Here is a 21,466-nt window from a genome sequence, read left to right on the forward strand (position 1 = left end):
CATTAGGGAGTGCCCCCATCTACCCAGTTGCCAAGGCCAAAACCCTGGAGTCATCATTGATTCTTTTCTTTCTTTTACACCCCTCGTTCCATCCATCTGTAAAACTAATTAGGTTTATCTTCAGATATACGTTCTCATCTCACTAATCCAAACCTTCATCATCTCAGCTTGGACTACCATGGTAACTTCTTGACTGGTCTGTGTTCCTCCACTCTGAGTCCCTACCTTAGTCTCTTCTCCACACAGAAGAGCAATCCTTTAAGGATACAAACTAGATCATTTCCCTCTCCTCTCTTGTGACACTTTGACTTCTTATCACATTAAGAATGAAATCCAAAGTTCTGACTGTGGCCTTTGGGATCTGACCCCTGGCTACTTACTCCTCTGACCTCACTACCTACCACTTTCTTCCTCACTCACTGAGCTGTAGACACATTGGTTCCCTTGCAGATCCGTGGACAAATCGGGCAGTCTCCCAGCTTAGGGAGCTGTTTCCTGTTTCTTCTGCCTAGGAAGATTTCCCCCTCTTAAGTCTTTCTCCTTCATTTCACTCTGGTCTCTGCTCGAGTGCCATATACTTAGATCTTTCCTGACCTCCCTACCCTATTTTATTCTCAGGGTACAAAGAATTCTTTCCAAAAAAAATTTTTTTCCCCCTGTGAGGGGAGAAATGAAGTTGGGTGGTAACTACAGGGTTTGGGCATATGGGATCTTGGGAGACTTTTGAAAATGGGAACATTACAGTGTGTTTGTATGATGATGGGAATGATCAGGTAGAGAACAAGAAACTGATGATGCCAGAGAGGGAGGCTTATGGGAGGAGTGAAGTTATCGAAGATTGATAAGTCAAGAAAAGATGAAAATCCGCACACAAGTGGAGAGGCTGGCCTTCATTAAATCAAGAGCGAAGGCAGGGAATATGGCAGCGTGGTGGTTGAGATGGAAGTTGGTGGGACTTTGGGACTTCCTGGACAGTCCAGTGATTAAGACTCCTTGAGCCCAATACAGGGGGCATGGGTTTGATCCCTGGTGGGGGAACTAAGATCCTGCATGCCATAATGCACAGGCAAAAAAAAAAAAAAAAAAAGGAAATAGGTGGGAGTTCTGTCTGGTTGATTCTCTTTTCTTAAAGTAGGAAGCAGGTCATGAGCCAATGGCAAGGTGTAGTTGTTGTCGCCTTAAAGAAAAACACACAACATAGGAGTTGTGAGTTTCAGTTTTATTCAGGGTCTTATTGAGGACTATAGTTCAGAGACAGCACTCAGCTCTGAGGAGTTGCTCCAAAGACGTAGGGGAGAGACCAGTTTATATATGATTTTTTTTTTTTTTTTTTGGCTAGGAAATACACACTGTCAAGCATACATCTTGGTAAAAGATTACTGCTAATCACAAAGAACAGATATCTCAAGTTTAAGTGCTTATCTAAATATGAGAAGATGCAAGAATCTGGGGTCATTGAAATTCTTCCTGAGATATGCATCTGGCTATTTAAGGGCCTGTTTATCTAAAGCAGGGAGTGCTTCATCCTGTTTCCATCCTGAATTCCTCTCAGGTTGGTGGGCAACTGAATTGGGTTCCAACTTAACCCTTGTAGAACTGGGTGGTGAGTGTTGGCAAGGGGGAGATTTCCCAGTCTACCCCTCTTGAGTTCTTATAGCTGGACCAATAATAAGATTGACACAAGTCAGATTAATAGGAGAAAGAGAAACAAATTTTAATTCATGCGCATGGAGATCCTATAGAAATGGTACCCAAGAAGTGGCCAAAGCAGGCAGCTTTTATACTTTTTTAGACAAAGAAACAATACATTTGTGAGGAATTGACAGGATGAAGAAACTTAGGTTTAGGGTGCCCAATTAGTGATGAATATCAGCAGAGTTTGGGCTTGGGGTACTATATTAAAGAAGTAATGAGTTTGTTTATATAGGCTTCCTGGCCCCAAATTCCCTACCTTTTGCATTAAGGGTGTCCTTCTACCTCTAGATGCAAGGAGTGCACATATCACGTGAGTGACTTATTTCCTATTTTCAGTGAGACAGAAAGGAGAGTCAGAGGGTCCCTCTTGCATTGGCTGTTTCTTTTTTTTTTTAAATTTATTTAATTTATTTTTATTTTTGGCTATGTTTGGTCTTCGTTGCTGTGCGTGGGCTTTCTCTAGTTTCGGCGAGCAGGGGCTACTCTTCTTTGCAGTGTGCAGGCTTCTCATTGTGGTGGCTTCTCTTGCTGAGGAGCACAGGCTCTAGGGGCACAGGCTTCAGTAGTTCTGGCTCGCGGGCTCAGTAGTTGTGGCTCGCAGGCTCTAGAGCACAGGCTCAGTAGTTGTGGTGCACGGGCTGAAGATGCTCCACAGAATGTGGGATTTTCCTGGACCAGGGCTTGAACCTGTGTCCCCTGCATTGGCAGGCGGATTCTTCACCACTGCGCCACCAGGGAAGCCCTAAAGTGAAATTACTTTTAATTTCTGTGTTTTCTCCAGCAATGTTTTCTGGTTAAGTAGGGTACAGAATATGTGGACATCTAGGTGCCCTTGCCAAGTCAGTACAATTGAGCAGTTTGGACTTTATTTAGAGGTTCCTAGAGAACTACTGGAGGTTTGCACAGAGAAGATGTGGGTGTCAGAAAGGTGGTTCTAGCTCAGTGTGTATGTGTGAGAAAGACTTATTGAGGAATGGTAGTTTAGTGCAATAGGACCCTTGATTGAACACCTGCATAGACCTATTAATTGTGTCCTTAGATGACAGCTCAGGAACAGAGGGTCTTTTCCAGCATTTTCTGCATACTTACTATATATAACAGGTTCTGGGAGGGCATGGTAAATCAAGCAAGGTTTTGCCTTCTCAACACTCTCTTGGATTTAGATGATTTGTAATTATTTTTAGGTGTTTGGGGACACAGAAGAGGGAAGGAGAGATAAACATAGGGTAGAAATCAGGCAAGCCCTCCCACAGGAGATGACATTTCAGATGAGCTTTGAGGGAGTAGGCCCTTAGGGAGGGAAGATAATATTAGGCAGGAGGAATAACATGAACCCAGTCAAGAGATGCAAGATGTACCACTAGAACAAATGCTGCATGATGAGAAATGGGGGAGGGGTGTGTGTGTGCCAGCGAGCAGCTCTTCTTCCATTGACCAGCAACTAAATAGAACTAAGGCGTTCTACTTCCTGACAAGGGTAAGGCATCTGGGCCCTGAACTGTAGCAAGAATGGTTTGAAAGGAAAGTGAAGCTTTTTTTTTAACGGTGATTTTTATTTTTTAACTTAAAAAATAACTACATGGAGCTACTCTCGGGATTTGTGCTATAATCTGCTCACTTAAGAACAGTTTGAAGTTAAAATGCCTTATCTAGCCTTTTCTGTAATGCCATTAGAAAATGTTAACTATGGTAACTCGGACCTGTCTGTCCCAGAAGGCTCTTAGAAGTCAACCCTTATCACTTGCTTTTAGCACATTAAGTTAAATGATTGTAAAGTCCCTCTGTAGCCTAAGACATGCTTTTGCAATAAACTGTAGCTCCTATAGATGTTTAAGAATGTGGAGTCATGATGCCAGCTCATGGGTTGTTTTGTGTAGATTAAATGAAAGAAGGCACATAAACTGGTTAGTACAAAGCTTGGCACAGCAGCTGGGAGCAAATGGTAAGTTCTCTCCCTTAATCCCAGCTGTCTTTCCTTCACATTTTTCATTCTCTGCTTTGTAAATCATCTTGTTTCTTGAACACCTATGTGCTAGACCCATCTTCTCTTCTAAGGACCCCAGAATCAGGTTAGGCACTCACATAAATAACCACCAAACAGGGAGAGTGTCAGTTTAGCATCTTGTAGGGGAGCAAAACTTTCCACCCCCAAATGTGTCTCTTTGGTTTGAGGATGATTTGGGGCTGATTTTTTTTTTTTTTTTTTTTTTTGCGGTATGCGGGCCTCTCACTGCTGTGGCCTCTCCCGTTGCGGAGCACAGGCTCCGGACGCGCAGGCCTAGCGACCATGGCTCACGGGCTTAGTTGCTCCGCGGCATGTGGGATCTTCCCGGACCAGGGCACGAACCCGTGTCCCCTGCATCGGCAGGCGGATTCTCAACCACTGCGCCACCAGGGAAGCCCATGGGGCTGATTATTTTTAAGAAACAAAACCTCAGGAAGAACTTTCTACCTTCTCCCCTTAACCACCTAAAGGGCCTATTCAGGAAGAACAATTATCACCATAGAAAACTAAAGTATACCATGAACTAGGTGTGGTAGACTAGGTGCACTCAGCAAGGCCTGTTTGATCAAAGTCCTCTCTGGGTCCCATTGTGTCCGCATGACCCAGCAAACATATGTTTATCAAACGTTTGCTCATCTTCATCTTCCTGTAAGTTGCCTTCCCTTTGAAGTCCCAAACACTTACCCTCTTCTTCTCTGGGAAGGTATACAAGCTTCAGTCGCCTAACTTGTCCTTGGACCTCATATTATCATCTTGCTCTGCTATGTATGTAATTAAATTTGATTTTCTCCTGTTAATGTGTCTCATGCCAATTTAATTCTTAGACCAGCTAGAAGAACCTAGGAGACTAAAGGGTTTTTTCCCTCCCCCACAACGTGTAATGTGTGTGTGTGCGTGTGTGTATGCATTCTGAAACTGAGAGGCTGCAACAAGCCTCTGCCTTGCACCTGGGAGGGGACTCAAAAGGAGCAAATTGTGGCTTCAGGGAGCCTTTAGAAACCAGCAACCTGAGTGTGTTTCAGTCTGGCAGTATCCAGACAAAAAAGTGGGAAAGACATTCATTTATTTATTCATCAAATATTCATAGCCACCTACTAGCACAAGGTGCTGAGTAAGAATATGAGTAAGAGCAGGGAAGTATGAGAGAGTGTGGCTCACTTGGGCAGCTGGCTGCAGGTGCCTGGCATGGCTGGAGTTAAATATACTCAGTTTTCCTTAAACAACTTGACGAACCAAAATCTGAGTGGGGTAAGGAGGAAGTACTATAAAGCGAAGTTATGTGTTGGTGAAAACTTGTCACTTCTTTTCAGAATTAGTCAGGATGGACTAGAAGGTTTTTTTTTTTTAAAGCCTAATCGCTTCCTTTAGGGAATCGCCAGATTGACTAATCCATTACTTTAGGGCAATGGGTCCCAAACTGCTGTTCACTAGAATCATCCAGGAAGTTTTAAAAACCTCAGGTGGCCAGGTCGCACGCAATACCAATTACATCAGAATGTCTGGGGGTGGGAGCCAGGCGTCAATGTTTTTGAAGATCCACGCGTGATTACAATCAGTAGCAAAGTTCTGGAGTCACTGCCCGAGGGCATAGTCCAGTTTTGTTCACTTAAGGCACACGCTTGGTTCCGGTTCCAAACATTCCTTAAATTGTTTTTGCTCCTTTCTTGGGTTGGGGGCGCTGTGAGCAGGAAGAGGATGTACTGTCGCCCAATTAGGAGATCCCACTCTGCTAAGCCCATCAGCCTAGTTGCCAGCGCTGCGTGAAGAGTGGATTTTTGCTTTGTCATTCTGACTCTGGCGGTTTGCCCGCCCATTCAGAGGAGGGCGTGGCTTCTCGGAGCTACTGGGAACCCGCAGCCCTTTCTCCTCCGTTTGCTTCAGCCCCGCATTGCACCGGAGCGGCAGGTGCTGGGACGTCTGAAGGAGTGCCTGGTGCCCAAGGACTCGCGTTCGAACGTGTAAGCTTCGGGTTTACTGAAAACGGAGGAAGCCCCAAGCCCCTGGGCTGTGAGCGCTCTGGGCCGAGAGCATCCTCCTGCCGGGTGCCGCGTGGATGCAGGGGAAGGGGAGACGTTTGAATGCGTGTCTGAGTAGGGCTGAGGCTTCTCTAAGTCTGGTGAGCTTCTTGGCGGTGTTCATTGTTTCGCCTGGGTGGGTGAAAGCTTGGCGTGTTGGTAGGTGAGACCGGCCCCCTGTCGGCTGGTGGTTTCCTGTCTCTAGCTCATCTTTATAGAGACGGTTTGCAGAATATCGGAGAAAATGGTTTTTGTATCTTTTCTTAATGCACGAGTCTTGAAATGTAGGTGATAATATGATGAATAGATTGACAGAGCCTTGTCAGCATTAAGCGAGTATAACGATTAAAGATGCCTTTCGAGGAATTTTCACACCACTGAATCCTCAGAAATTGTGAGAGATTGGCAAATCACGTGTGTCTCCGTGTGTTCAAGTGGGGAGACCAAGGCTTAGTCTCCTGTGACTTTACCTAGGCTGTTTAAGGAGACAACTAAGAGGAACCGGTGCTTATCTCACTGTATCAGGCAGTACAGGGTAGGGGTTAAAGTCTACACTGCACTGCCTGGTTTGAATCCTGGCTCTGCTGTTGACTAACTAGCTGCTTGAATTTGGGTAGGGAAGCTTTTCTGTGCCTCAGTTTCCCTATTTGTGAAATGGGCCTGATTGGACCTACTTCAACAGGGTAGTTATGAAGATTAAGTATTAACATATGCAAAGCACTACAGAATCGTTAGCTGCTATTATTGTTATTGTCAAACAACTGTACTATTGGGGGCTGGTGTGGTTTTTGTCTCATGAATGGACCTTTTTTAATTTTAATTTTTAATTTTTAATTCAGAATTTTTAATTCTCACTGACTCATTCTCTACCTGAGTTCGCCCGTTTGTAAAATTGGACCAGTTGCACCCAGCATGTCATTTAGGGTGTTACTGTATTATTTCAAGGTTCTCAAATAAAAGCACCCCAAGTGGGCAGTGTTCTTAATTTTGCCTCGAGGTTTCAAATTTAAGAGAAACTTTGGAAGTTGGTTTTTTGTCATTCTGTGTATACGATGCAGAGTTTAAAGGAAGATTAACTAGGGAGGTGTTTTATAAAAGCTGAGATAATTGTGCCTTAAGCTTGCTTTTGAGGCTTTTCTGAATTCCGGACATAGTGGGAAAGTGGGACGTGTATTTTAGTGAGACTTGCTCTTCTTCCAGTCCGGCCGGAATCGTGGGGTTTGTAGTTGACCTCGAGGCCACGTTTCCAGCCCTCGCGTAGGTGCGCTGGTCGGGAGCCGGTGGCGGGCCTTAGTCAAGGTCAGGGCCGGGGCTGGGGCCTGGGCGGTCGCCCCGGCGAGTGCAGTTTGGGACGTGGAAGCCCCGCCCCCGCCGCGCACTTCCCGCCGTGGCCCCGGGCGGAAAGACTGACCGGATCTGCTCTAATTTTGCGCCACAGAGAACGGGCGGGGCCTCGAGGGAGCGCTCTGCGAACTGACCTGGGAAACCGACGTACCGTTGTGTTTGTGAAACGGAGAAAGCTAGGCGGCCATGGTCCAACCCTGAAGGTAGGTGGGGGACCTTAACGTCTCTTTTGCCGCCTGAACTGCGAACGAGCTCATCGATCCGGTCGTGGTCTCAAAGCCAGGGTGATTATGAGCGATCCTCCAAACGGAGCACATCCTTAGAAAACGACAGAGAAACGTGAGGGCCAGCTCACGTGTTAATTGACATGGATGAGACACACATTTCAGAAGTGAGAAGCTTGGAAGGGCAGACGGACCTATTTTCATCTTTTAAAATAGGTTTTTTTAAGTGTCCTTTTTTCTTTCCTTCCCAGTAAATCCAAAAAACTAAAAAAATTTTAGCAGCAGTGTAAACTGCTGAAAGTGAGTCGTTTAGAGTACTGAGAAAAGTGGGTCAGGAAATGCTTTATCTTTGTCCGTCCCTATCGTCTTTCCCGGGGAGGGAAACCCAGAAACCCCAGGCTCAGGGGAGAGCAACCAGCAAGCTCCTAGAGTGAGTTCATTTCCCATCAGGTATCTCTTTTCTAGCCCAGAGTTAACAACTGGGTAGAGGAAAAGAAGAGAAGGAAATCTTTCCTTTGGGTGGTAGTGAGCCTGGTGGCAGTCCTCCCTTAGGACCATCCACTGAGGGGTGGATGGGTCATGGCCTGCCATACAGGCAAGATGCTGGGAGGCTGGGTGCACATTTAGGGGGGGATATGCAACGTGTGTGGCCAGGTTAGAAAGCCTCAGAATCCCATCACCTTGATACATCTGCTTTCACTTTTGCTGATTTTTTGGTCCTTGTCTGTTTGTATCAATGTAATGTTTAAGAAATGGATCTCATACTTGAACATTGCCTTCTTAGTAGTAAGCCTGAGGCCTCAGTTAAATGTAACAATGTATTTAGATGTGTGTGTGTTTAGGAAAGTTATAATAATTTGTATTTTTATTTACTACCTTTTCTTTTAAAAGAATCTTATTTATTTTCTTTTTGAAAAATGGGTATTAGAAATGCAGATAGACTTCAAAGACAAATAGTAAATTAATGGAAAATAATTAAAGGAGATTAAGGCTTTTAGCTTGATATAAAATACACTGTGTTACTCAGACCTTTAGTTTGCAAGTAAAATCAAAGTCCTGTTAATATTCTTTCCTGTCTGATCTTTTCTCCGCCTGTGTCGTCATAAATTTGCACTTAAAAAGCTGTATAGGCATTTGCTCTTTATATAAATTCTACACATCGTCCTAGTTTTAACACCAGTGGGAGTAAAAAGTAAAATCACTTTTTTATAAGCTTTGCACCCACTTTATTGGTAAGATTTGATGTTTTCAATTCTATATGATCATAGTTAATTTCAGACATTTAGTGAGGTGCAATGCCATGAATGAAAAGCCTACCACCATTATAATTAAATTTTAAAAAATGATTTAGTACATCTCTTTTTAAGTAAACTTACCAGTCTCCTTTGTATCATTTGATATATTTTTGGTTTTTAATGAGTAGTAAGATATGGAAGAAGACATAATAAGGCAAGGCTACTGCTTTGAAATGTTTGTGAATTTCTAGATAATTGTTGCCCACATTTGTGACTAAATGGTAGGTCTTGAAATTCTTTAGGGAACATTGGGTTTGAGTGTAGAAAGTCATTTATTTAGTGGAGAATTGAGTGCTTATAGGATTAGTGTTACAATCCTGAAGTCCACACCTTAAAAATGGTTAAGATTTCCTGCTTTAGTTGCAACCTAAATAATGGAGAGGGAGGGAGCTCGTTAAAACATGTGCTTTTCTTTTCTCCTCTTAATACTGTTTCTTCTTTTGTCTTCCTTTCTCCTTAATAAATAGCAGCAGCAAAACCTACCTTGTTTTCACAGTGTACTATGGAAGACCAGGGAGTACAGCCCTACTACAAGGAACTGATAAATTAGATGACCACCTACAGGATGAAGGCTTTAAAGAAGTGCCTTTCAAAAAACTGTAGACTATAGACCACCTGCACAGAGTCCCCTGGAGTGCTTGTTAAACACACATGCGTGGGCTTTACCTGAGATCTTGTTCATTGAACCCTCTGGAAGGGGCTAGGTTCTGCCTTTTAATTTATTTTAAACAAGCCTCCTCAGGTAATTCTTATGATAAATATCACGTTTGAGACTTACTTTAATGTACAACAAGGTAGTTTGGTCACGATTAGTTGCTAAATAATTAGAATCGAGGAAAACCAAACAAAAGATTACTATTTAATACCGAAAAGGTGTTAGTTAGAAGATGGCAAATAGTAACTCAACAGGCAAGGAACACTTTCTACCTGAATAGAAAAATGGGGAACTGTGCTATCTATGGTCAGGGCTTGCATGTCCACGTGTGAAATTAGCACTAGCAAGCTACTAAATTCTGAGACTATGAATATAGTTCCTGTTGCACAAAGACATACGGCTTTCATAAACATTTTAGTTTTTAAGAGCAAGCTTGCAAATTTTCCTACAGGGACTCTTTATTATATGTAAATCAGTGTCTCCAGGATTCCAGAGTTTTGAAACCACTCATATAAAATGAATGCCTGTCGGTGGTATTGAGAGGTAAAGCAAAGTGAGTGAAAAAGTGCTTATTGGAATACAAAGTGGCAGACATAGTTAAGACTTCAGTAGTTTGAGATAATAATCTTGGGAGATTAAGACTAAAACTTGCAACATGGGACTTAATTTCTTCCAGGCAATAATAGGAGAGAAGACGGACACAAAGCGGTGCATGATTAACATCCAAGGTAATTATGGAGCCAGTTTGGGAGGAGCTCAGAGGTGATGGTGTTGTGGTCAGGCTGGGGGCCCCCTACGTCCTGGGCCTGGGGTAGGCACTGAAACAGGCAGGTCTCCTTTCAAGCCTAACTTCTAAAAGTTACCAGAAACCAGACTCCTAACTGAATAGACATCGGGAAATGAGTGGTAATTTAATAACTCTCTGACCATTTCCTTTCTTTCTTAATACTCTACCAAAACGGGCAGAAAACTTGATTCTCTCCTCAGATAATTCCTTCCGGGGAGATTAGTAGTGTATGTACTTTTTGGCCTAGTTAAGGTTGAGACCTAAGGAGAACTGAAGGACTGCTTTGACTCTGGTTTATTTAAGAAGGTAAGAGTAAGGACTAACAGTGTTTACAAGAGGCATAGATCGTTAGTACTGCAAATAAATTTATTTGGTGCTGATTATATAGTAAAATTTTTACTAGCTGTGAATGCACGGTGAGACCCAGTACCTTCTCCCACTTTAACCAGGTGACAACACAAACGTCGTCTTTGCTGTCTGTTAGTCCTTGTACACTGGTGTCACTGTTCTGGTCCGGACTTCAGATTTCCTCTCACCTTTCCTGTCTGTTCATTTACCAGGGCCTGACTGTTTCCCACACAGGTGCCTACTTCTTCTATTAGCTTTTTGCCCAGGCTACTTCAGGTACTGTTGCCTCCTACCTAAACGGTCTCTAACTGGCTGCCCACTTCTGATCTCCCTGCCCTTCCAGTCCATCTGCTGCAGAACCATCTTCCTGATTGCTTCTTTGCCGCCCCCAGATCTGCATCCAGAATGAGTATATATTTCTTAACTTGGTTTTCTGTGTCCTCCAGGGTCTGGCCCCAACCTGCTTTTCTGGTGATCTCGTGCTCTGCCCCCTTTTACCTCTACTGGAAGCTTGTGGGAATACTGTTGGAGCTGTGGTCCCTAAAATTTCCCTCCTTTGTTCTTCATTTCCTTTCCTGACTTTTCTTCCTGCTCAGACCCACTTTTCCCACTGCCGACCTGTGTCAGAGCACAAGGCCAGGTTTGCCTCTTTTCTCCCTCCTCTGCTCCCGCAGCACTCCCACAAATCCCTGTCTCTGGGAAAGGAGGAGTCCTGCCCATATCAGAGTGAAGAGTCAGACTTATTCCTTGTGCCTGTGATCCTGGACCTGCCTTAGAGCTCATCACATATTTAAAGGAATGTCTGTCAGTGATAGCAGCCACCATTTATTGAGCGTCTCCTGTGTGCTGGCCTCTAAATGCTGTGGCACCCAGTTGATTGAAAGCCTCCCAGCAGTAGTCCTGTGAAGGAGGTGGTGTGATCCAGTTTCACAGATGAGCAAATGGAGGCCCTCAGAACTTGAGCATGCCCAGATAACACAGCTAGTAAAGCAGCAGAGGCGGGATGGAGCGCAGGCCTGTCTGTAAAGTTCACTCTGGTGTTCTCACGCTTCTGGCACTTGGCTCTGTGTTATCGCTATTGGGATGCGTGCCTGATCTCCCTGGTGTGATTGTGTGCTCATGATTCATGGCTGAGCCCATGCAAATCTTGGTATTCCTAGCATAGCTCTGGCAAATTGGCATTTGTGCATAGCATGCTTGCTGAGTGGAACTGCATTCCTCTGTGCCTGCTAAATTATACCCTCCTTTGGGATGAAAATGGTTTATCTTTGTATCTTCCATGTGTTATTTTAACACCTAGTATGCACTCAGTAAATACCTGTGGAATGAATGGTTGATGGTAGGGCTGGAGGACTGACTTCAGTGAGGGATTTAGCTACAAGGTGTCTGATTTGGTGAAAGTGGACTGTCTCTGTTAGCGATTAAGCCCTAAGTATAATAGTTCAGGAGAGGTTCTAGGCAGCGTATAAAGCAGTTCAGACTTTTAAAAGAGCTGTGTGATAGCGGCATTGTCCATCTTCAGTTTATGTAGCTGTGTCCAGGTCAGTTTAGAAGAAAGTCACATTATGTCTATTTAGCTACTGTTTATTGAGCCCCTGTGTTCTCGATGTTGGGCTAGGCTCTGTCTTTGTTATCTCTAACTCAAGTCTGTAGGGCAATGTGTATATTTTAAAATACCTTTGTCAACAGATGTTTGTATATGGTTTTTTACAAAGAGTCGTGGCCGCTCTGTATGACAGAGAAGACATAGGATAGAAGACATTTACAAAAGAGGAAACTCAAACTCCGAAGAAAGCACTAGTTTTGATTTTAAACCAGGGCTCCAGAGCTGAGTTTTTTCAAGGCTGCCTCCTTTAGAAGCCGAATGCCCAGTGCTTTCCTACCCTTAGTCTATCAAAATGATGCTCCTGGGCTTCCCTGGTGGCGCAGTGGTTGAGAGTCCGCCTGCTGATGCAGGGGATACGGGTTTGTGCCCCGGTCCGGGAAGATCCCACATGCCGCGGAGCGGCTGGGCCCGTGAGCCATGGCCGCTGAGCCTGCGCGTCCGGAGCCTGTGCTCCGCAACGGGAGAGGCCACAACAGTGAGAGGCCCGCGTACCACAAAAAAAAAAAAAAAAAAAGATGCTCCTGATCGCTGCTGGCTTCTGAGGTGTCCCAAGAGAGATGATAAGAGAGATGATAATGGCTCTTACAACGGGAAAGGTTCTATTCTCATCTCATACCCTTGTTTATGTTAGTTCTTCAGGCTTGGCAAGTTAGCGGCACTTGGTTTTCTGAAGTGTCAGTTAAATATATGACTTTCAACCACAGAGCAAGGGTGGAGGTTTTATATACTCTCAAGTATGTCAGTGGGCAGGTTCAAATTATTTTGTGGGGCTTGACTGTCATTTTATCTTTTACTTCAACTAACAGTAAAGCCTTCTTCTTTGAATAGAACAGTTATTCAAAGCCTCTTTTAGATACCAGGTTTTTTTCAAAGAATCTGCTGAAGTCCAAGGAGCCATTTATGAGAAAAATATACATAAAGAATTGTGCGGGAATTCCCCGGCAGTCCAGTGGTTAGGACTCTGGGCTTGCACTGCAGCAGGCACAGGTTCAATCCCTGGTCGAGGAATTAAGATCCCACATGCCACATGGCACAGCCAAAAAAAAAAAAAAAAAAATTCTATGCCATTTAACTGACATTAGAATTTAAATAAACCTACACTGATAAAATTTAATAAATTTTCCCCAAAAAAAGGAATTTTGCCTATAATCTCAGACTCTTCATGATTGAGCATTTCTAGTAGAGTGGTTTACCCTTCAAAGTGCTAGACACAGTCCCATTAGTTGAAGCCTTAGTAGATTTTTAAAATTTATTATATGATAAATTTCCTTTCGCTGGTATTATTATAGTGAGATATATTTCTCTGTCTTCCTTATGGATATTTAGCCTTTAAAATATTTTTCTGTTCCTAAAACAACATCCCAGGAGTGAAGCTACTGGTTTGTATACACTTTTTTTTTTCCTATTTAGTGTCTAATGTTTATGAAACACTTGCTATCTTTGGGATAACTGAAGATTTAAGTACCTGCTCAATAGTTGAAAATATTGTCAGATCTATCACGTAATTCTCACTCATTCAATACTTACAGTAACTTTATGAGGTAAGTAGTAGTATTCTCATCTTACAAATGAGGAGACTGGAGGCTGACAGGTTAAGCAACCTAGGGTAGTGCTAATAGGTCATGATTGGAACCCAGGTTTGCCTCCTTCCACTGTCCATGGTCTTTTCAGGAACTCATTTAAAAAACACAGATATCTGCCTTGATCATTGGAAAGTTTACCTTTAATACTGAAAAGCCAAACAAAGCAAAAATGTACACACACAAACATAACCTTAAAGGAAATTCAGATGAAAGAGAACATATACCTAACATCCAGCTACTCCAGCAAATCATGCTAGGCCTTCACCACATCTCTTCACAGCTCAGTATTAAATCAATACCCTGGCAGGATGAGGGGAGAAAAACTGCTGTGAAAGGAGGAACAGAAAAGTGTCAGGAGGTAGCTAACAGCAGGATAAGCATATCTTTTAGACTGCGGAACTCAAACCTGACTGGTTCTTGGCTTTGGCTCAGAAGTCTCTTAAATATCTTTCGATTGTAGATTAATCAGGCAATAAAACCCCACTGGAAAAGATAGTGGGTCCTATGTGACTTTTAAAATTTGACCATAGAGAGACCTATAACCTATAACATTCATCCGTACCACCACGTTTGTGCTGAACACTAGGGGTTGTGGGAAAGAGCTTAAGAATGCTTGGAATGAATGAATCTGAACTAGCAAAGGGACTGAATAATAATACTGGAGAAAAAAACTGAAGCAAAGAAGAAAGGAAATAAAGGCACTATGGAGCCTTTAGGAGCAACTCCTGAAAGAGAAAAAGGGGGAAGAGGGAAGCTAAATTATTTTGGAGGCCAAGTTGTGTGTTAAGGGACCTGAACTAGTCTTACCGCAAGAAGAAGGAAGACTTCAGTGATTTCTTTCAAGTACTCACACTTTTTGCCTTCTGTTAAGAGTCACAGAGACATTTACTGGTATAACAAATTATGTATTGCTGTGCATTCTTTTTAAGCTGTATTTATATAATTATTACTAGTAATTGGACCTCGGGTTAGAAAATCACCGTTTAGTAACTTAAGGATTCACAAGTGTAGAAATCCCATTCTTCAAATGATCAGGCAAAATCATTAGATTTGAGATTTTTATTTTGTAGCCACATCTAAACTTTGCACTCTAAAGGCAGACTTTAAAAGGCAGAGAGAGTATAATGCAAGTATGACTTTCTGAGGATGACTTAAGTTACATGTTACCAAGGTTCTTATGAGCAGGGATCTAGCAGAGAATAAATTCAGCATTGAAAATCACAACTTAGTAATATGATGCTGGTCTTGATGTGTGCTATTGCTCTGAGCAAGTTGTGTGGGCCGTTATCTCCTGTGACATCCCTATAAATGATATATTAGTAATACTTTATAAGTAGGTTGGGAGAATTAATTTATTTTTCTAAGGCATTTAAAAATTGTTTGATGAAAGGCTCTGTATGGAGCAAATTGGTGTCAGTCTGTTTTCCATCCTCTGAGCCAGGAGAAAATAGGCACCTTAGGGTGGGAAGGTTGGCTTATCTTTTGGAGTTCTTTTATAAATCGCTTTTATTGAATTTGAAATGGACATCAGAAGCTCCCAAGAATATGGTTAACTATAAAAGCAAACTGTTTTGGACTTGGAACTTGGAACTGTGTATTTTCATCAAAGATTTAAAACGGGTATTAGTTTGTAATTGGCCAGACTTGGGGGTAAAATATGGCCCTTGATGATCCTGGTCCCCAACTTTGTTTTTCTCTTTTCCTTCATTTCAGAGAAGAGATAAGGCTGACTTTCTGAAAAGCAGTCAACTTTACTTTAAAAAAAAAAAATTATTTTTGCCTGCGTTGGGTCTTCGTTGCTGTGCGTGGGCTTTCTCTAGTTGTGGTGAGCGGAGGCTACTCGTTGTTGCGGTGCACAAGCTTCTTGTTGCGGTGGTTTCTCTTGTGGAACACAGGCTCTAGGCACATGGGCTCAGTAGTGTGGCTTGCGGGCTCTAGAGCACAGGCTCAGTAGTTGTGGTGCATGGGCCTAGTTGCTCCGTGGCATGTGGGATCTTCCTGGACCAGGGCTCGAACCCGTGTCCCGTGCATTGGCAGGCAGATTCTTAACCATTGCACCACCAGGGAAGTCCCAACTTTTATTGTCAATGTGTAAGATCTATTTCTTACAGTAATCTGTGAAATCTTTTGCTCCAAATAAGTTGGCAGTAGGTGCTGGAACAAGGGTTTTCATCTATGCTTACACGTTCAAGTGTGCATACTCAAATGCCTCCATGTGAAAGTAGCTTTGCTTGGAAGATTTATAACCAAATTCTTGCTTTAGGGAAGCTAACAGTCTAATAGGGCAGGGTAATGGACATGCACAAGTAACAGTACGGCATGCTGTTTTTGAAAAATGCATGTTTCTTTCTGAATTTTACCCCTACTTAAAAAGAATAATGGTGAACGAAGAGTAATATAACTATTTTGAAGTAACTTAACATGAGGCTTGGCTGTTCATGTATTTGCAAGAAACTTTATGCTAATGTCAAAGAAAATGAACCAGTGTGGATGCATAGGAAGGAAGGGTAGGGCCAGTATACTTCCTGGTGCCTTGAAACCGCAGCTTCAGATGCAGTGTGGTGGTCCACTCTCTCCCTCTCCTTCCCTCTCTCCTTCCCCTCATGTGACTGATGACCTGAGACCTTTCTCCAACTGTACGTGATTTCCTAGTGAACTAGGGGGTGTATTTTTCCAACATACATGTCACCCGACTTAAAGCATTCACGTTCATATCCTTATAACAGATTGTGTTTAAAATCTTCACAGATTTCTCACCTTTTAGGGTTCAGATTTACTATCCACTCGGAGTCTGTGACCCTTACTTTTGGCAAGCTTGCAAACAGCTCTTTGGCGGAGACCCTGTCCACTTCATTCTTGTACCCTTGGGTGGCGCAGCACCAGAGATCGCTTGCGTAACGCTGGGGGACGGGGGGGTGGGGTGGGGTGGGGGTGGGAGTGGGGTAGGGTAGCACACCTTTGCGCATGCGCCAGTCCGGACCCTGGCTTACCCGGTGACCCCGCCCCCCACTGGGGTAGGTTAGAGAGTATTTGGCTATTGAAGGTTTTGAGGGCCCGCCTAGGTAATTAACACAATTTACATTAGTATAATGAAGACAGAGTTCCAAGCAACCACCTTGCAAATGGACCCTGAGAGTTCAGCCTATCTGTAATGGAGATACTGCAGGCCACGATCCTTGGCTTTGTGAGCAGTTTATAATTTAGCCAGATTTAGTCCCTCCCCCCGCAAAAAAAGTCTTTTAATCACAGAGCGAAAAAACGCTGCCGCAACATGTGACAGCAAATGTTTTAAAGCACGGGACGTTTGGTCCCCCATAATTTTGTCATAAGATTGTCCAAGCGTTTCTTTGAAAGCTAGATGACACTGCCAGTAAACGCCAAAATAGTAGCAGTCGCTTGAACCGAGCGGTATTACTCCAGGGTGTGGGTGGGATCCATTCTCGCGCGCCTTCTGCGCCGGCCGGGGGCTTGTTCGCGAACACTGAGGGGTCTGGGCTCCGCGGGGCGGGGCCGCCGGGACTCCGCTAGTGCGCATGGGCAGGCGTCCTCCTCCGCCCCTGGGGACTCCTTGTTTCCGCCGTCGGCCGAAACACTGCGAAGACCGTTACCTGAGCGCTACCGGTCGCCGACATGGCTGAGGAAAAAGATTGCCTGGGAGACGTAGAGAAGGGCGAGGAGCCGATGGTGACCATTACTGGTGGTGCGTACTCTGAGAAGCAGGCGGCGGCGGCGGAGGAGCCGATGAAGGTGGGAGCGGCGGCGGGGGCTGATGCCTGCTCTGACGACCTCAGCTGTGGGGAGGCCGACATCGACCCAAGCCTGCTGGAGCTGGTGGATGAGGAGAAATGCCGGAGTATCCGCAAGCAGTACCGGCAGCTCATCTATAACGTCCAGCAGAACCGTGATGACATAGTGAACACGTCGAGCGAGTCCTTAACCGAGGCTCTCGAAGAAGCCAATGTCCTGTTTGATGCAGTGAGTCGAACGAGAGAAGCGGCCCTCGACGCTCAGTTTCTTGTTTTGGCTTCTGATTTGGGTAAAGAAAAAGCAAAGCAGCTAAACTCTGACATGAGCCTTTTTAATCAGGTGGCATTTTGTGATTTTCTGCTTATATTTGTGGGTCTAAACTGGATGGAGGATGATGGGCGTGACGCGCTGAGTGACTGTGATGATAATATAGCTCGCTCTTTCTGGGAGACAGTCCAAAAGGAAGCGGCGTCGTGGATGCTGCAAGCTGAAGCATTCCACTTTCTTTTCGGTTCATTCAAATCAGAGCCTTCTGCGCGGAAGCCCCGACTGGAGCACCGGAAAAAAGTTAACAGAATGGAAGAAAACGGGGATATGCCTACAAAGCTGAGGAAGCTGGACCTGAGTAGTAATCAAGAAGCGACAGAAAAAGAAGTAGAAAGAATCTTGGGATTGTTGCAAACGTACTTTCGAAAGTATCCTGATACTCCCGTGTCCTATTTTGAGTTTGTGATTGACCCAAACTCTTTCTCTCGTACTGTGGAGAATATATTTTATGTTTCTTTCATTATAAGGGATGGTTTTGCAAGAATAAGGCTTGACCAAGACAGGCTGCCAATATTGGAGCCCATTAATATTAACCATGTGGGTGAGGGGAATGATTCCAGTTCCCATGGCAGGAAACAAGGAGTTATATCTTTGAGTTTACAGGACTGGAAAAATATTGTGGCAACTTTTGAAATTTCAGAGGCCATGATCACAAACTCGTACTAAAGACTTTTTTTCTTAGCGTAGGAGACATTTTGTGGCTTTTCTTAAGCATCTCAAAATGGAGAGTAAAATCCAAACAGAAGCACACATTGTATCTCTTGTAAAGTGAAAAAGTATTTTCAAGAACATCAGAAATTGTTTCACTGTGCACTGTATTTTTCTTGGTAGTTTATAAAGTTGTCATTATCTGCTGTTGCTAAAAAAAATTCACTGGCATGTTCATGGGAAATTTTTTTTGAATGCTCCTTAAGACTTTAATAATAAAAGTCAGTTTTGAATTTCATAAATTAAAAGGTATTTGATAATTTTCCAAAAAAAATTAGTTATGGTGCTCTGTGATACTTACTGCCTTGCTTCCTCTGCTCCAGGGAACCACAGGAATCCCAAATGGGGCTCTTGACCAGGTTGGGGGGAAGAGTGGGTGGAAAAAATGGTCAAGGAAGACTGTCTGTAGGGCAGAGCCTAAGTGATGTTAATACTGTAAGGAAAAAAAAAAATTCAGATGCCATGCTTCATTGCAAAGAAGACTCAGTAAGATTAATGAGTGGGTATCCATATTCTAAATAATTTCTCCTGTGATTGGACTCAACAGAAGTAGAATATCTCTACTGTAGTAGGTGAGCCATCAACTAAATGCTGAAAGGCGAGTAGGACTTGGTCAAAGGTAAGGAAGGTAGTCTTGTGGAGAAATATGGAGGCCAAATACATGGAATTGTGAGGAGTTACAGCTCCAGAGAGACCTGTAAGATTTTTTGGAAGACTACTCCATTTGAATGTTATACTGGGCAAAAATTGGCATACCTCATCTGTTAGTGTCCTCAGGAGTAGAAGGTAACCTTTGCCAGATTATTTCAAACACAAAATCTTTTAACATCCAGTTACATAGTCTCTGTGTACTTGCTTCATTTCTTCTCTGGCCCCTAGCTTCCCTTTGTAATTTCTGCTGATACAGAGTGTGCCTCAGAATCAGTGATATTTCATCATGTTAACAGCTTTGAATATTTGTTCCCAATTCCATTTTGATTTCTTAAGTAGGGCTTTAAATGCCTGGAAACTTCCTGTTTAAACTGAAATATATGATTAATTAATCCAAGTTTTCTTTATTTTCTTCACTTAGGATAAAGCCATAAAGGCTTTTTAGTGTTGCTTGTAATTGTTTTAAGAATATAAATTACCACCTTATTTGGACGCTACTGCTGAAAATTTGGTCTTTAAGAAAACGAGTTTTGGGGGGCTTCCCTGGTGGCGCAGTGGTTGAGAGTCCGCCTGCCGATGCAGGGGACGCGGGTTCGTGCCCCGGTCTGGGAGGATCCCACGTGCCGCGGAGCGGCTGGGCCCGTGAGCCATGGCCGCTGAGCCTGCACATCTGGAGCCTGCGCTCCGCAAGGGGAGAGGCCACAACAGTGAGAGGCCCGCATACAGGAAAAAAAAAAAAAAAAGAAAGAAAACGAGTTTTGAAGGTATAGTGAGCATGCCTATGCTTTCCTTGATCCCTATAGAAACTAAATCTTTGGTAGCAGGGGTCTTGCCATTAAATCTTATTTGGCAAGTGGATGAGTTTCTGCTTTGCATAGCAGTAATGATAAACTTTCCCACTAAGTCTGGATGTAGTACAGGGAAGGGAAATCCAGAGACTAAATGAATGACTTCGAGATCAAGAGAAGATTGAGATTGAGAGGTTCTTCAGTAATAGTGGAGGTTTTTAGCAAAAACAGAAATTTCTCATGAAACTGGGCCAGTTATTTTCTAAAGTAGTCAATTTTTCTCCTTTTTTATATGAAGAGATGCTCACCCTTCCCAGTGTCTACCACCCTTTGATCTAGCAATTGTGGAAGCATCATTTGGTCTCTGATCCTCCCTTTAGCATGCCTTTACCAACCGGGTTCCTTAGGTTTTCAGAGCTTTGCTGTTTGGGGAAAAGATAATCTTAGTGAGAGCAAAAAGGTCTTGTCTCAGGTCTACTCACCCCCAGTTCTCTCTTTAAACGCCAAGTGCCTTTACTAGGAGTATTTGAAACTTAGTGATGACTAAAAGCATTAACAGAGAATGTGGAGGTTTGGGAGGAAGGTAATCTTCTGGGTCTTCTCTAAAGTAATAATAGCTGTTAACATTAAATCAGGTTGACCACTTGTTTCTACTTTTAATTGGTTGTCATGACACATAGATTGCCTCATCACTTAGAAATTAAAGCGATTGTTTACCTTGAAGAAAAAAGGAAAATTGACTAATAGATAACTCATTTACAGAGATTAGATATGAACCAAGCTGCAAGTCTGCTGGTTTCCCACTAATAGAGTGCCTTATATTTCACAGGTTCAGTAAAATCAGCTGAACTTCAGGAGAACATTATGGAAATCTTTTAAACTAGGATTTTGTTGTTTGACAGAACCACTCTCTGATCAAAGGACCTGGGATCAGATCCTCTGTAACGTTCTAGTTGGAGACTTTGGGAAAATTATTAAACCCGCAAACCTTTAGGTTTTTTATTTGCTAAGTGGGAATAATTACCTGTTCTCTTAAATTTACAGTAAGGATAAAATGAGAAAATGTATGTGACAAGTACTTTGAATTAATGGGTGAGGTATAGTGAGAAAAGCAAGAGATTTGTAATCATTTAGACCTGGGTATAATTATTGACTCATGGGCAAGTTTCTTAATCCCTAAGGGGTTTTTTTTGTAAATTTATTTATTTTCTTGCTTTATTTTTGGCTGTGTTGGGTCTTCGTTGCTTCGCGTGGGCTTGTTGCGGTGAGCGGGGGCTACGCTTCGTTGTGGTGGCTTCTCTTGTTGCGGAGCACGGGCTCTAGGCACATGGGCTTCAGTAGTTGTGGCTCATGGGCTCTAGAGTGCAGGCTCAGTAGTTGTGGCGCTTGGGCTTAGTTGCTCCATGGCATGTGGGATCTTCCCGGACCAGGGCTCAAACCTGTGTCCTCTGCATTGGCAGGCGGATTCTTAACCACTGCACCACCAGGGAAGCCCTCTAAGGGTTTCCTTATTGTCATTTCTGAAATGGGAATGGCATGTGATTAAATGGGATGATATATACCAAACACCTAGCGCAAGGTTGGGCTCGCTGTGAGCACTCATGTTGGTCCCTCCCTCAGTAGTAGATCGGCGTCAGGAAGTCCATGCTGCTGCCTCCTTCCATGGTGACGTCTCCGTCACGGTTCGT

General features: G+C 43.5%; 2 protein-coding genes across 4 annotated transcripts in view; both read left to right on the forward strand.

Annotated features, from left to right (window-relative positions):
- Positions 1 to 5,254: 5,254 nt before the first annotated feature.
- Positions 5,255 to 21,466, forward strand: part of TXNRD1 (thioredoxin reductase 1) — a 67,745-nt gene continuing 51,533 nt past the window's right edge. The window contains exons 1-3 of one of the 3 annotated variants that reach the window (XM_067010014.1): positions 5,521 to 5,658; positions 7,154 to 7,262; positions 10,712 to 10,777. The gene's annotated coding sequence lies outside the window, so the exon portion shown is untranslated. Of the gene's footprint in view, positions 5,659 to 7,153; positions 7,263 to 10,711; positions 10,778 to 21,466 lie in introns of all 3 variants that reach the window. The other 2 variants (XM_067010012.1, XM_067010013.1) reach the window with 2 other exon arrangements.
- EID3 (EP300 interacting inhibitor of differentiation 3) lies at positions 16,972 to 18,599 on the forward strand. Its single transcript, XM_059081759.2, has one exon. The coding sequence runs from the start codon at positions 17,188 to 17,190 to the stop codon at positions 18,295 to 18,297; it is 1,110 nt and encodes a 369-aa protein (XP_058937742.1). The 5' UTR covers positions 16,972 to 17,187; the 3' UTR covers positions 18,298 to 18,599.

Source organism: Kogia breviceps, chromosome 12 (assembly GCF_026419965.1).
Source record: "Kogia breviceps isolate mKogBre1 chromosome 12, mKogBre1 haplotype 1, whole genome shotgun sequence".
In the NCBI taxonomy this organism is placed as follows: Eukaryota; Metazoa; Chordata; class Mammalia; order Artiodactyla; family Physeteridae; genus Kogia; species Kogia breviceps.